The sequence below is a fragment of the Triticum dicoccoides genome, chromosome 5A, assembly GCF_002162155.2.
Source record: "Triticum dicoccoides isolate Atlit2015 ecotype Zavitan chromosome 5A, WEW_v2.0, whole genome shotgun sequence".
NCBI classification, from domain to species: domain Eukaryota; kingdom Viridiplantae; phylum Streptophyta; class Magnoliopsida; order Poales; family Poaceae; genus Triticum; species Triticum dicoccoides.
The window spans coordinates 5,943,929-5,958,614 of NC_041388.1; the positions used below are offsets into that span (position 1 = coordinate 5,943,929).

The 14,686-nt window shown below is 43.3% G+C and overlaps 1 protein-coding gene across 1 annotated transcript; it reads left to right on the forward strand.

Annotated features, from left to right (window-relative positions):
• Nucleotides 1–4,348: 4,348 nt before the first annotated feature.
• On the forward strand, nucleotides 4,349–10,458 carry LOC119296776 (serine protease HTRA3-like). Its single transcript, XM_037574847.1, has 10 exons — nucleotides 4,349–4,582; nucleotides 4,714–4,857; nucleotides 4,962–5,116; nucleotides 5,639–5,926; nucleotides 6,057–6,187; nucleotides 8,950–9,067; nucleotides 9,142–9,234; nucleotides 9,346–9,405; nucleotides 9,522–9,611; nucleotides 10,285–10,458. Exons 1-9 carry the CDS (start codon nucleotides 4,384–4,386, stop codon nucleotides 9,609–9,611), a joined length of 1,278 nt encoding a protein of 425 aa, XP_037430744.1. The 5' UTR covers nucleotides 4,349–4,383; the 3' UTR covers nucleotides 10,285–10,458.
• The last annotated feature ends 4,228 nt before the right edge of the window (nucleotides 10,459–14,686 follow it).

Genomic DNA, 14,686 nt, shown 5'->3' on the forward strand with positions numbered 1-14,686 from the left:
ACAAGCCATAATCATATCAATCCATAAGGTGTGGAACCCTAGCTTTTCCATCATGCTTCTTAAGAAAATCCACTCAACACGGTCATAAGCCTTGTGCATGTCCAGTTTCACTGCACACAGACCTGTTCGCCCTGCTCTTGTGTTTTTTATTTTATGGATACACTCATAGAAAATAAGGACATTATCAGTAATTAACCGTCCAGGAACAAAAGCACTCTGAGTAGGAGAAATAATATCAGGCAAAATTCCTTTCAACCTAGCAGCGAGCATCTTTGATATTATCTTATATAAGACATTACAAAGACTGATAGGTCTGTACTGTGTGATTAATTCGGGTGAATCCACTTTGGGTATTAGAACTATGGACGTATCATTCCATTCTGCTGGAATTTGCCTTGAATTTATTGCAAACAAAACCTCTTGAGAAATCTCATCACCCAAAATATGCCAAAACTTTTTGAAGAAAATGGCATGAAGCCCATCAGGCCCAGGTGCTTTAAGATCACCTATACTGAAAACCGCCTTCCGCACATCCTCGTGGGTATAGGGGGCCAAAAGCATATCATTCATTTATTCAGTCACCTTTGTTTGGACTTTATTTGTAATAGAAGGATCCACATGTTGCACCTCTGAAGTAAATAAGCTATGAAAATAACTCTGTACATGTGGGTTAAGAGCAGCCGTACCTTCTATCACATTACCATCTCCATCTTTCAGTTTTTTAATAAAATTCCTCTTTCTCCTCGCAGAAGCATAGGCTTGGAAAAATCCCGTATTACGGTCTCCATTTTTTAGCCACCCCGCTCGGGAGCGCTGCATATAATAAATTTCCTCAAGTTCCAGCAAATACTCAATCAGTTCCGACAACTCTTTCCTCTTCTCTTCACTTTCATCATTGATGGGTCCAGTCATAATTTGCTCAAGCTCTTTCTGTGCCTTCTGTAGCCTTTTCTTAGGCTTCTTGAGCACCCTTTGATCCCAATCATGAAATATATTATGCATGCGGTTTAATTTCTCATGGACGGTGGTTAAACCCGGGGCAGCACCCGCCGAGACCCACGCCTCCTGTACCACATCCGAGAAAGATTGTTCTCTTAACCAACGTGCCTCAAACTGTTTAGTGTGTCCGCCATTGTCTCCTATCTGGGTATAATACTCCGTATCCACACATAAGGGTCTATGGTCGGAGTGGTTATAATTCAAGTTCTGCAAAACTGCATGTGGATATAGCATCGACCATGCATCATTTATCAGCCCACGATCTAGTCTCTCTCTAATCCGGCCTCGCTGCCACGTGAACTGATCTCCTACAAACCCCATGTTCCTGAGTTCGCATTCATCAATAGCAGACTGAAACGCATGCATGTATTGCTGCGGTCGAGGGTTGCCCCCATCTTTCTCATTAAGGAATTGTATCTCATTCAAATCTCCCACCAGGAGCCATGGTAGATTAGTGTTCTGATGCAACCGCCGCATTCTATCCCAAGTCTTGTACTTGTGTTCCCATCGGAACTCACCATACATACCGGTGAGTCTCCATTCATTGTTATTCTCATCCTCCACTCTCACGTCTATGAACATGGGGTCAAGCTCCAACCTATGAACCTTAATTTCTTTCTTCCACAATAACAACAAGCCACCTTTCCTTCCATCCCCAGCACATACTAACTTTCGATCCATCTTTAATCGCCTTCTCAAGCACTCAGCCGGATAGTTGTCTAAGTGTGTCTCCGACAAAAACATCACATCTGGGTTGCATCCTCGCTGGACGTCCAACAAAGCACGAACCGCCGGGGCATTCCCCAGTCCGTTACAATTCCAACTCAAAACCTTCATTGCTTCTTCCCGCACGATCAATCCTTACACAAAAACCTACAGCAACAAAGATAACCACAGCCCCTCACAACTTCAACGCATAGTATGAGATTGATTGGAACTCAACTTGTCCTTGTTGAATCACAGGCTCTTGCACAGCATATGCTCCTTCGATCAAGATGATGGAGCAGAAAAAACACATCTACTACGGGAGACCTGGTGCAAATACGACCAAAATCTCGCAGTAGAGAGAGAAACCAGCCACGGCGTCGAACGGCGCCGTCCTGGGACAACAGTCGCCGGCAGCCGCGCCGCCGCCAAGGAGGCGGCCGGCAGCGGGCCAGCAAACCCTAGTCGCCTGGTGTTCGCCTCGCAACAGAGAGAAAAACGATTCAGCTACCATGTTCCTCATATTGATCGGCCTTGAACGATTTAAGTGATCAACATTCTCTGTCCAGCCGAAATATAGGACGGATATAAATACACATAATCGCGACGCATCCGTCATGTTGGACTCGATAGGTAGGACCCTCCGCAAACTGCATCAAAATCCTCCGGCCCCGACTTGCCGGGCCAGACATTTTGCTCTCCTCTCTTCTCCCTCGTCCGCGTCGGCCCGACCCTAGCTCCCCCGTAGTACTAAGCCCTTAGCACCGCCAGAACACTCCTACTCTCCACTCTTGCCGCTACGAACGTTGTTGCCGGCCCGGATGTCACCGTAGTATGTTTCGGCTATTTTCGGACTGCACTTTTGCCCTCCATGTGATCCCACATTGAAAAACAAAATAGCTAAGGTATGAATTATGCACTTTGCCCGATATGCCGTATGAGGGTCGTCTGAAGCCGTCCGCGGGCGTATCAACGGACGTTTACGGGCTGGATTTGCGAGGTCTATAGATGTTTTTTTAAGGAACAGGCTGTAGATGTTCTTATTCAACCCCGTGGTCATGGCTAGTTTTTTTTCTTCTGAAGAGACCGTAGCCTGAGTATGCTGGGAGGTGACGACATGGGCTAGACCTGGGTCATGCGGCTATGGCCATAGTTTTGGGAGATGGCGACGACGCCCATTGGTATTGTTCCCCTTCTTGGAGGCGTTGCTGAGGTGCGTCGGCATCTCATCCTTAAAATTGTGCTTGGTTGTTGACTTTGGGCAAAATTCTAGGCCCGGTTCTGAATCGGCGATAACGGTGTTCTCGATGCCGTCCCTCTATAGGGAGCATCTTGTACGGAGACACGGCTTGGAGGTCATGTGTTGCGTTCCTTCGATGCTCGTTCTATCCCAGATTGATCTTCAGGGGGCGGTATGTACGCCATTGTTGGTGCCTCCGATGTCTTTCTCAAGATCGAGCCACTCCCGCCACTTACTCGCTGACCTCTCGTAGGCAGACATTAATGGGTGGATGGTGCATAGATAAGGGAAGCCTCGTTGGCATTTGTCAGTTCAGGGTAGGCCCCTTTGTGTTGTGGTTGTAATGTGTGTGATGGCTTGTCTTCGGGGGGAATATCTGGTGCACCCAAGCTTGTGGTGCTACCTGTGCACTGAAGTCATATTGTGCATTTAAGATGTTCAAAAATTTCTGAATTTTTTTTAGCACATTCATACAACATCAATGTGGATTGTCACAAAATTTCAAGTCAAAGTGCAAAACATAACTCGAAAAAACAAAAATGACAAATTCAACACTGAATAGTATGTAACATAACTTGGGCTCTAGATTTGGCCCATTATCACATTGATGTCAAATTTGTTATTTTTATATCTGAAAAAATATTTCAACTTTTTGTGACATCATACATTGATGTTACATTAACGTGCTAGATTTTTTGAAAATATTCTATGACATCCGGTGCGCCGGTAGCACCACAAGTGCGGGTGCACTGGATACATTCCCCTTGTCTCCAAACTATCCCTGGTGTGGAAAAAGTGCATGAATTTTCAAAAAGTTCATAGATTTTTTTATTTTAAATTTGGAAAAGTTTACAAATTTGAAAAAAGTTGATGAATTTTTTTAAAAACCACGAATTTTTAAAAAGTTCACGAATTTTTTTATTTAAAGATTTGAAAAAAGTTCACGAATATGGAATTTTTTTATTAAATTGAAAAACTTCATTAATTTCAAGAAAATTATAATCTGAAATAAAACGTTCGCGCATTTGAAAAAGCTCACAGATTTGAAAAAAAGTCCACGTTTATAAAATGCTGATAATAAAATGAGAAAGTAAAACGAAAATGAAAGTTAATCAGAAAAAAGGAAAAAAACGGAAGGAAAACCGGACGGGGAGAAGCTTGCCAAAACCGGGTTGCACCAGCGGCTCGCGACGTCGCGTGCAGGCTGCGAGCAAAAGAGAGAAAAACAATAAATGGGCCAAGCCCAGAACAGAGGAGGGTGGTCTCAAAAAAAAAAAAACCGGCGGCGCCATTGGAGGATCTGCCACCATGACCATAGTCGTTCGGATCAGTTGGAGTCGGTCGGTGGACTGTTGGAGAGAAGAAGGCGGCGGCGGCGGCGGCGCGATTGCTAGAGGAGGATCGGTTGGTTTCTCGATCGTGGCCATCCAAGAAAGAGGATGAGTGCGGCGGGTGGGGAGAGATCCAACAACAGAAGAACCATGACGGCCGATCCGACCAGCCGAGACGATCCCTTGGCCTTGCCGGAGAAGAAGAAGAAGGTGAGTGTGCGGAGAGACGAGGCATCATTGCCTGATCCAGACGCGTGGATTCTCAGCGATGCCGACTTGGCCAGGATGGAACGCGACCAGAAATCAGGTCCGTCTCGTCCATTTTTTCATCAGTCATCAGTTCACTCTCGATTTTTTTCATCAGTCAGTTTATTTACTCAAGATGTAAACGCAACTGTTTAATTAATTAATTATTACTCTCGATCAATATATATATAGCTCCACCGCCTGTGAAAATCCCTACGCTCGATTACTTCAAACCCCCGACCCGGTTTCACACCGCCGAGGTCTTCGCCGTCCGTGATTCAAGCGAGGCCGCGCTCTCTGCTGCCAGATTTCTCCTAGGGGTTTCATCCTCTCTTGGTATGTAGGATGTGTATATGCAGCCTCTCTGGTTTGGATTGATTGATCCATTGCCCGTCGCGCAACTTAAAAATGTATGTATCGATCGTGTTTGAATCACGCAGATGGTGAACCGCTGAGACGCTGCTCCGGCTTCTTGGTTGATTGGGATGAGGAGAAGAAAGCCGGCCTTGTTTTGACAACTGCGCGTCTGATTCGCACAAAGCATTCTCCTGACAGCGGCTGGTCAGGTGGCGAAGAGTATGCTCCTCGTGCTGATGTGAGTTAAATGTAGTGTTTCTTCTAAAAAACATCTATCATTCTTTTCCAGCCCAGCCGCTTCCAACCCCAAATAAATTACTAGTTGCAATTCTCTTGTTTTTCTTGTGTGTGCTACTATTCGCCTTTCCTAATAATAACAAAATGGAAATGGCACATGTGTTTGCTTACTAAGCATTGTTCAAAAATCTTATATAATCTGCCCCGCAGCCTTTTTTAGGTCAATGTTCATTTGTTAGATTACACCAATGCAAGGACATGTTTTTTTTGTGCTATATATATTGGCCTTTCGATTTAATAACAAAATGGAAACATCATATGTGATTTTCTTATTAATTAAGCATTGTTCAAATCTCTAGTACAATCTGTTCCGGAACTTTGTTTTTAGAACTGTTCATTTGGTAGACGGGACCAGTGCAAAGGACACACTTTTTGTGCTCTTGGCCTTCTCTAGTTAATAACAAAATGGAAACATCATCTGTTCAAATCTCTAATACAATCTGTTCCGGAACTTTCTTCTCAGGTCACTGTTCATTTGCTAAATGGCACCACTGCAAAGGGCGATCTGGTCTACTATCAGCCCCATTACGGTATCACTTTCTTGAATGTTGAAGTGGATCAACCAATCAAGTTACCATCTTTTTGTGAAGAAGATGTAAAATTTGCTCAAGATGTTTTTCGGCTCGGAAGAGACGATTCCTTAAATCTAAGGATAACATATGCTAGGGCAGAATATAAGAATCCAAACATGTATCGGCGGTACCACAATGTGTATTTCCGTTCTCCAGACGAGCATGGTGATGATAATGAGGTAATATATCCTATCATGAGATAGTATTATATACATTTGTTACAACTATTAGTTTTTCTATGTCATTTGTTTTATAACATTTTTCTTGTTACTGTAAACTCTCATGTTTTGTCAATGTGAATTGTTGTAGTATGACAATGGGGGCCTAGTCATTGACTTGAATGAAAACGTTGTCGGAATGGTCAACGTCCCTAAGAGATTTGGGTCTTTTATACCTTCTTCCATTTTGCTCAACTGTTTGGATTCATGGAAGAAATATCGGTGCGTTTTTCCTCTCACCTCTGAGATAGTATCTATATGATTGGTGATGCTAAGCTAATGTGTTCCCTCCTATTGTTTTCTTCTTACTTATTGTTGTTTTCTTCTTACTTAATGTTAGAAGTCAAACTATTATTTGTAGTATCTATTTGCTCACTTTTATGCAATTTAACAATGTTCAGGATATCGGTAACTGGTAGCATATGGTTGGGTGTTGAGTAGGGATTAATTGGCTTATCAGCCTATTAACTGAATTCATTGGTAGGTTAACTAGGGCCATGTCTATATATATCCTAGGCTGCATCTGAATTGATTTTCAATATTGGAGCCTGTGTTTTGATTTTCGGCCGAAAAAAGTGGATTTCGGCCGAATTTCGGCCATCTCGGCCTGGGGCGAAAAGTATATTTAGGCCGAAATTGCTTAAATTTGGCAACTTTTGGTCAAATTTAAGTCAAATTGCAGTCAAAATTTGGTCAAATTTCAGCCGAAATTTTTGAAAATGGCCGAAATCCGGCCATCTCGGCCTAGGGCGAAAAAAAGCTCAAACCGAAAATCAAAACACAGATTGGAGCACATGCTGCAGTAAAAGCAGCCATAGATTGCCGCAAATGCCAAATGCACCACACAAGTGCATTTTAGATACTATTCAGGGTGGACACGGTCCGGGCCGGTCCGGTCCCTGACCGAGCCGCCGTTTGGACCGGCCGCCGGCGGACCGGACCGAGCAGCACAGCGGTCCTCTTTTCCCGGACCGGACCGGCAGAGGTAAAGCTCGGGCCGGACCGACAGGACCGGCCGCGGCGGCGAGGTCGTGACTACGGCGGCGTGAAGAGACGACTCCGGTGAGCTTCTAGACACGATGGAGACAACTGCGTGATCGAGAACGGCGACGGTTCACACATGGGAACAACAGGACGCGGTGGCGCCGGCCGAGGCGCGCATGTTTATTCTTTCGCAGATTTTCCGTTACATGCAAGCAATTTAATGGATGCATGAGCCCACGATTTTGTGCGTACGTGACTGCCGTAATTAGAGGATCAAGTTTTACGTGGAGTCAGTCGTGGGATGACGACGTAATTAACGGATCGAACCTCGTTTGTCTAGTTATTTATATTTTCTGTTTGACGGAAAGAAAGGAAAGGAAAACGGCCCACGATTTTCTGTGTGCGGGCGGGGCAGCCACGATCACTATTTTTTGCAGTATCTATTTGCTCACTTTTATGCAATTTAACAATCTTCAGGATATCGGTAACTGGTAGCATACGGTTGGGTGTTGAGTTAGGGATTAATTGGCTTATCAGCCTATTAACTGAATTCATTGGTAGGTTAACTGGGTCATGTCTATATATATCCTAGGCTGCATCTGAATTGCTTTGCAATATTGGAGCACATGCTGCAGTAGAAGCAGCCATAGATTGCCGCAAATGCCAAATGCACCACACCAGTGCATTCTAGATACTACATAGGAGAGCGACACTGCAGCAGCAGAACAGCAGCAGTATTACATCAGAGAGGAGAGGAGTTTAACTTGCAGCCTGGTGAAGCCATGGATAGAGGACAGGAGGAGCATATGGCGAAGCAGCTGGAGGAGTGGAGGTGTGTCCGCTGCGGTAACGCAGGCAGCTGCTCGAGGAGGGTCAGCGCCGACGACTGCTTGGCGTGGGGGCTGCTCCTCCATGAGTGGGAGAGAGCACGGACCAACCTAATGCGCTGGGGCTGCTCCTCGATGAGCGGGAGAGAGCACGGACCAATCTAATGCGTGGGAGGCTGTGGGTAAAGGGAGGGAATGAGCTAAATTTGGGCCAAAATTACCCAGGCAGTTAATCAGTCCAGCCAATAATTCGGTCTGACAAGCCGATTAATCTGCTTGTTAGACAGATAAATTGGTCCACCCAGTTAATTGCGTGAATAGATCCTTTTTAACTGACTGATATGCCGATTAACTGGCAGATATATATTTTGAACGGTGCAATGTAATGACCATAAGTTATGTTAGGATTCTCAAAGAAAATGTATCATTTTCGTGTTTTATGTATATACACACAGTCATATGTTTGTAAAAGTGGCTAACATAAGCAATTTAGCAATAATAATTATTTATAAGCAAATCAAGAGCTGAAAATAAAACAAGTAGAACCATGCTGAGACTACAAAATGGTTCATGATGACAACTAGATATAATAAGGAACTGATAAGGCATTATAATTCTGATTCGCATGTCTTCAGCCAAATTGTAGAGTAAAGTTAAATGGAAAACTATCTTTTAGGTTCTCTCTGTCAATTTTGACGGACAATTTCCTGAAACCTAGGAGATATTCAAATACTCTTTTGTGGTACTCAATTGTTCCTGGTTATGTTGAAATATGATGTTTTACTTTTACGTAATGTCATGAAAACCCGTCTTTGAGCATTTTTCAACTACAATGAATGATTCATCCCTTTTCGGCCTTTTTGAACTTTATTTGTATCAAAATATTTGGTGGCCCTTAGATAGAAGTTGGATTCCACTAAAGATGACTTATTTTGAAAGGGTTACTTACTCCTGTATACCTTGCTCAAAATATGTTGCTTTTTAACATGTTAAATAGAAGTTGAGTTCCACCAAAGGTTTGCTTATTTCGAAAAAATTACAACTCCTGTATACCTTGCTCGAAGTATGTTGATTCTTTTAACATGTTAGATAGAAACACCAAAGATTGCTTATTTTGAAAGGTTTCATTATACCTTGCTCGAAATATGTTAAAATGGTGTCTGATTTGGTTAGGTGCATCGCCCGGCCCCATCTTGGGATGATGTTTCAAGCCATCAAGCTTCTAGAACCTGCTCATGTTGACATGTTATGGCGTATGTATAACATTGATCATGGTCTTATTGTTCAAGAGGTATGTAATGGCTTCCGGAAGGTGCTCCTTTTCCCATGTGTATATGGTATAATTGTTTGGCAATTGAAGCCTAGGTGTCGAAAGGATCTAATGCTGAGATACTCGGAATCCAAAAAGGTGATGTTATTGAATCTATCAATGGAAAACCTGTTTCTACCACAATTGAGGTGGGTGTATTAGAGATTTGTTAGGTTAATGAGTTGGAAATAAATTACATTTGTGTGATAGTTGTTAGCTTAACGGTCTTGACTGCAATGCTTTTTCTCTGCAATTGTCAGTTGGAAAATACGCTGATGATCACATGCAAGGGCCCTTCAGGTGCTGAAGTTCATATTTCTGTAAGTTCATTTATATATTATAACGGCGGTTTGCTTGATCACTGCCATCCATTCCTCTGTACCGAAGTATCATTAGCAAGTGCTAGCACTAAGAGATTTTCCCCCTAACTCCATAGGTTGGGGTGTTTCACACACTCAAAAAACAACGAAGCACCGTACAGTGGACTGCAGAATTATCAGAACTTGGAGAAGTTCTTACAAGCTAGGTACACCCTCCTCTTTTAACTAGACCCATCTACAGATTATTATCCATATTATTATTTCAATTCTCATGTATGTATATTCCATTTTTTTGCTGATAATTATTATCCAGATATAATGCTAGCACTAAGTCTGTAAGCTTATGTCACACTCTTACATGACACCCATGTGATCTCAAATGAAAAAAATAGCGCGCTACAGCAAAATAGTGGCGACCTCAAAATATGCTATTAGCGAGACGTTGTACACCGATATATTTAGCGAGGCAATTCTCAATACGCTATAGCATGCTATTAGCGACGCTATAGCGCGCTATTTTTTTCAGTGGATATCATAGCACACCATAAAGTATGCTGATATTTTGGAAGTTTATGGTTTTGTTAAATAGGTGGTGCGCAGCAAGTAAGTTGTAGAGAAAGACTTCATCCATGTTTTCTTCACCAAAGCATCCACATCTTCCATTGTAGACTTGGAAGTTTTAGATTTTTTGGAACAAGAGATGCATGTTGGGGTTTGTAGGTTTGTCGAGGGCGCTAACTTTGAGTTGTGTGACATCTTGCAAAGAATTTGATTAAATATTGCTTGCATGTTCCCTCTCTCATTCACCTTGGGAGAGGTTTTTTGCATGCAAAAGAAGGCTTGGTTATTTGACTCATGTTGTGTTATTGTTTGTTACAGGTCCTACAGACTCTTGAACAGGCTGCCAGAAGAGGGATGCGAGAAAATGCCAGAAAAGGGATGTTTCTGTAGAGCTGTGCCTGTGATGGATATTTACCTATGACCATATGTTGTAGTAGTAGTCTGGATATATTAGAAATAACATATTTAGTTGTAGTCAGTGCCAAAGTAGCAGCCCGTTGTGAGATTCTCTGTTCTGCTAAAAGAAATGCAGTACACCATACTGAAACCCCTCTTTTTTGAGTATTCCATGTGTCAAATAGTTAACCTATTTTACATGCCCTTTTGTTCATGATCAAGTCAGTATGTCAACATTTATTTTATTACACAAGTTCATGAGCTTTGCCATTTCTCAGTTAAGGAAAAGTTACTCAGACATATAGCCAGTTCACACACAATCCCTAAAAAAAAGTTCACAAACAACAGTTCAGGAAGGACACCTCCCTTGGCATGCTTCTGCTGGATGGCCTGACCGAGTTTTTGGTCGGCGTGAGCCACTTGTGGGCTGGGTTGGGCCACTGAGCCAAGCTGCCACTTTGGAGTGGAACTGGGCTCTCGAGAGGACGTCCTGATCATGCGCTGCTGTTCTCCTCAGGCCGATAGCCGTGCCGCCTCCCTATACCTCGCCAAGCCCCCACCCCGTTTGGCCAATGTCGTGCTGCCGCTCACCGATCTTCTCAAGTCGACCCAAGCCGGACGTAAGCTCGTGCGGCACCCCTCCTGGTGGCTCGGTCAGCAAGTGAACCGGCTCTGCTCGGCTTAGAAAAGGGCTATGGAGGAGTGGAGGATCTCGGCCCTTGCCGGTGGAAGGGCTTCCTTTTTTCATACTCTTTTGAGGTTTGTTAGTGTTTGTGTTTACGTTAGGGCTCAGAGAAGCGAGGCGGCGGCGGCTCTCTAAAGATGAAATAAAGTTCTCCCCGCCTAGTCTCCGTCCCGGTGGTGTTTCTAGCATCGTTGAAGGGCGTGTGGAGGTTTGTCTCTGGCGGATTTCATGGGATTCGGTCGGCATTTGTCTTCGGTGAATCCATGTGGATCATATTTTCGTTCGTCTGTGTTCGTGTGTTTACAGGTTGGATCCTTTCGATCTACACTTCTCTTCATCGGTGGTACTTGATGTTCTGGTGAACTGGTCCTACGGGACCTTACTCCTTAGCATGACGACTTCCCGACTATCTACTAGAACAAGGTTTGTCCGGCTCCGATTAGAGAGGGGAGAAGACGGCAGTGCGCCTTCGGCTCGTTCCAGTGCTAGTAGTCATCTAAAAGAGAAGAGTAAACAAATCCGCCAAAAACTTTGCTACTAGAAGGAAAAGACATCTGATTGTCAAAAAAACAGGAAAAGACATCTCTAAAAAGAGAAAAGGAGATACCTAAAATAAAAATGTTATTTTTTTACTATAAGTTCATATTTGCGTTTTAGCATTTTTTATATTGCAATTAATATGTTTCAAGTAATATCTTGTTTGTGCCACTATCCACTAGATTTTAATAAATTATGGTTGTGCCACTAAAGCTTGCGAATACAATAGCCACACGCCCATGTGCAACATTTCGGTGAGTTGCCGGCAGGTCAGGCCTTGTTTCCATCTCCTTTGACACGCTTCCTCCTCCGAGTGATCCACCACACTTATCACATCAACCGCAGAGAAGAGAAGATGCATTTGACCGTAGCATCCCTTGTGACAGGACAAGACATGGCGACCATGCAGCCCAGCATGCAGTAAGGGGCTGTTTGGTTTCTAGCCACATCTTGCCACATTTTGCCACACCTCAGCTTAGGCAAGTTTGACTAAGTTAGATGGGTGTTTGATTCTAGCCACATCTAAGGCAAAAAAAATTTTATGAGAAGTGAACCCCACATGTCATAGACACAAAAATTGTGGCAAGATTCCCTTAGGCAAGCCAAAGTGTGGCTAACAATTTGAGCAACTCAAGTTAGGCAAGTGTAGCAAGTATGGCAAAAATAATGTGGTCATATATGACAAACATAGTCACAATCCAAACAGCCCATAAATCCCGCGGACTCTCGTGTCTACCAAGACAGTCGCACATGCCCTTTGAGAATCCGTCCAACTACCGCCTCCACCCCCAGCATTCAGCACATCACTCACCTTCATCGGGTTTCTCTCCTTGTACTTCCCGGCCGCCACTCCAACTGCTGGCCCTAGTCCTCGTTGAGTCTGACATGACGCTGCTTGTCCGTAGCCTATGCGTGAGCAACACGGTGGGACCCAGTGCCAGGCGCCAGTCTAGCCACTTCACGCATCATCGCATCATGCGAAGAAGGAAACCTCATCGACCTTTTGTGAGCAGGATGCATAGCGCGGAGCACCCTAGGGTTATCACCATGGACTTGGCTCCATCACCAAGGAACACTCACATCATATATACTAAGGTGAATTCTATCCATCAAACCTTGGCATTTCTATCAAGGACACACTGTGCGTGTGGGTTTTCTCGATGAGGAAGAACCCATGGTAGATAGTAGTGGACTTCCTCTACTCTGGGTACAAGAACCAACCACCTAAGTGTAGGTTGTCGCTTGGGGCAGATCAGGTCATCATTGCGCAGTTCCACAACCCCTTGGACATCGTACTCCTTGTCGGCCGCTCTTACTACTACATCTCGTAGTTCATCACATTCTCCCGCTTCAACATCTTCTCCCCTTTTGATAACAAGTTCTCACATATCTCTCTTTTGATGAGATTTGAGCCCATCTCCTGCAGTTCCAGGAGTGGGGAGGCTAGTAGTGAGCAGCAACAAGAGGAGGAGGCTTGCAGTTCCAGTAGTTGGGAGGCTAGTAGTGAGCAGCAACAAGAGGAGGAGGCGCTCTCGTGTCAAGGTTTAAGTTCATGTCATGTTTTATTTTGTGCTTCGTGTTTGTGTCCATTTGCTTCATTGCGATGTAATAAACTGTTTGTGCATGTTTGCTTTGCTTGCAACTTGATCGACACTACACTTTTTTCATTTTTCTAGTTTGTATCCGAGCCATGGTTTCCCTCTTTTTTTGTGTTCACACCAAATCAGGAACCAGCAAGAAAGATGGATCAATAATAATCAAAGGGGGTTCACAAACTAGAAAGACAAGCCGATCACAAACAAATACTATAATCACTGAAAAGCATTAGCATAATACATCCCTAATTATTACACACCACAAACTTGTTATTTTGGCATGGCGAGCAGATCTTCGCATAGCTGTTGGAGCAAACGGGGTTGGAGGCACCGGGAACTATGGAATCACCTATTCATTCAAAATTTCATGGCTCTGGCTGCTAATCGGCGAACGTATTCATGTCCACGAGGCACTTCTAGTGTGTTGATCCTTCAGCGACCACTTCGTCATCGTCATCCTCACGGACCTCTACACGGTGACGGAAGACCACACCATCACTTAATCGTGGCCCATGAACGTGAGGTCACCGCCAACCACGCCTTTTTGCCCAAGTTGGAGGAGATGTTAGCCGAGCTTGGCGACATTGATGAACACAACAACGACCCGATGACGGGGATGCCGCAGGGCACCCACAACATTCTTCTCAAGTTTTTTTGTTTTTGTTTTCTATATTTTTTATTTGTTTCTCCTTTTCACTTTCCTATTATTATTTTTCCTTTTTTTCCATTTTCTTTCTTTTAGACCTTTTCACATTTAAAACATGTTGCCATTTTTTCCATTTTTTATTATGTTCACCTTTTTTAAATGTTCAGAACTTCAAAGAAATGTTCACAAAAGTTGTATAAAAGTGTTCACAAATCCCAAAGAATATTTATATTTCAAAAAAAAATTAGAAAAGGTTTTAGTAATGTTTATTTTTCACCAAAAGTTGTTATCAAATTTCAAAACATTCTGGTTTTTAAACTAAATAAAAAATTATTTTTTCTCAAAACCAAATAAATTCCACCTAATAAAGAGTAGAAGAAAAACCCCACTAGAAAACCCAGGAAGAAAATTACCCGAGTCGATTTTTTTGAGCGGTAATTGCTCGAATTGAATGAATCATTACGACCTCGATGGCCAATTGGGTTGGCCCAGTCACGACTTCTATGATATCGGCCGCCAATTTGACACGCTAAGCATCAAATAGGGGTTATTGCAAAACGCAATCCCTATTTAACACATTATGCTTCAAGTTATGCTTTCACACACAGGAAACCAAACCACCATTTAGCGGTAGCCAATGTACATAGTGTTTCAGTTTTAGTTTAGTTTAGTTTTTGTTCTTCATTTTTTTGCCTTTTATTTCTAAAATTATCCTTATTAAAAAAACAAAAAAAAGAGTTCAGAAAGGCCCATGACCTGTCAATCTGCGAACAGACCGCAAGAACCCCGCGTACAGTCCGAAAGCAACACAGGACACAATGTTTTAGCAGCCTCGGCGGCGCGATTGCAAGAGGATCGGCG

Excerpts from the sequence above, each read along its gene's own strand:
- LOC119296776 (XM_037574847.1), top strand. The coding sequence starts at position 4,384 with ATGAGTGCGGCGGGTGGGGAGAGATCCAACAACAGAAGAACCATGACG. Across the intron at positions 5,117-5,638 it reads AGTATGCTCCTCGTGCTGAT|GTCACTGTTCATTTGCTAAA; the intron begins GTGAGTTAAATG and ends CTTTCTTCTCAG. Across the intron at positions 6,188-8,949 it reads GATTCATGGAAGAAATATCG|GTGCATCGCCCGGCCCCATC; the intron begins GTGCGTTTTTCC and ends TGATTTGGTTAG.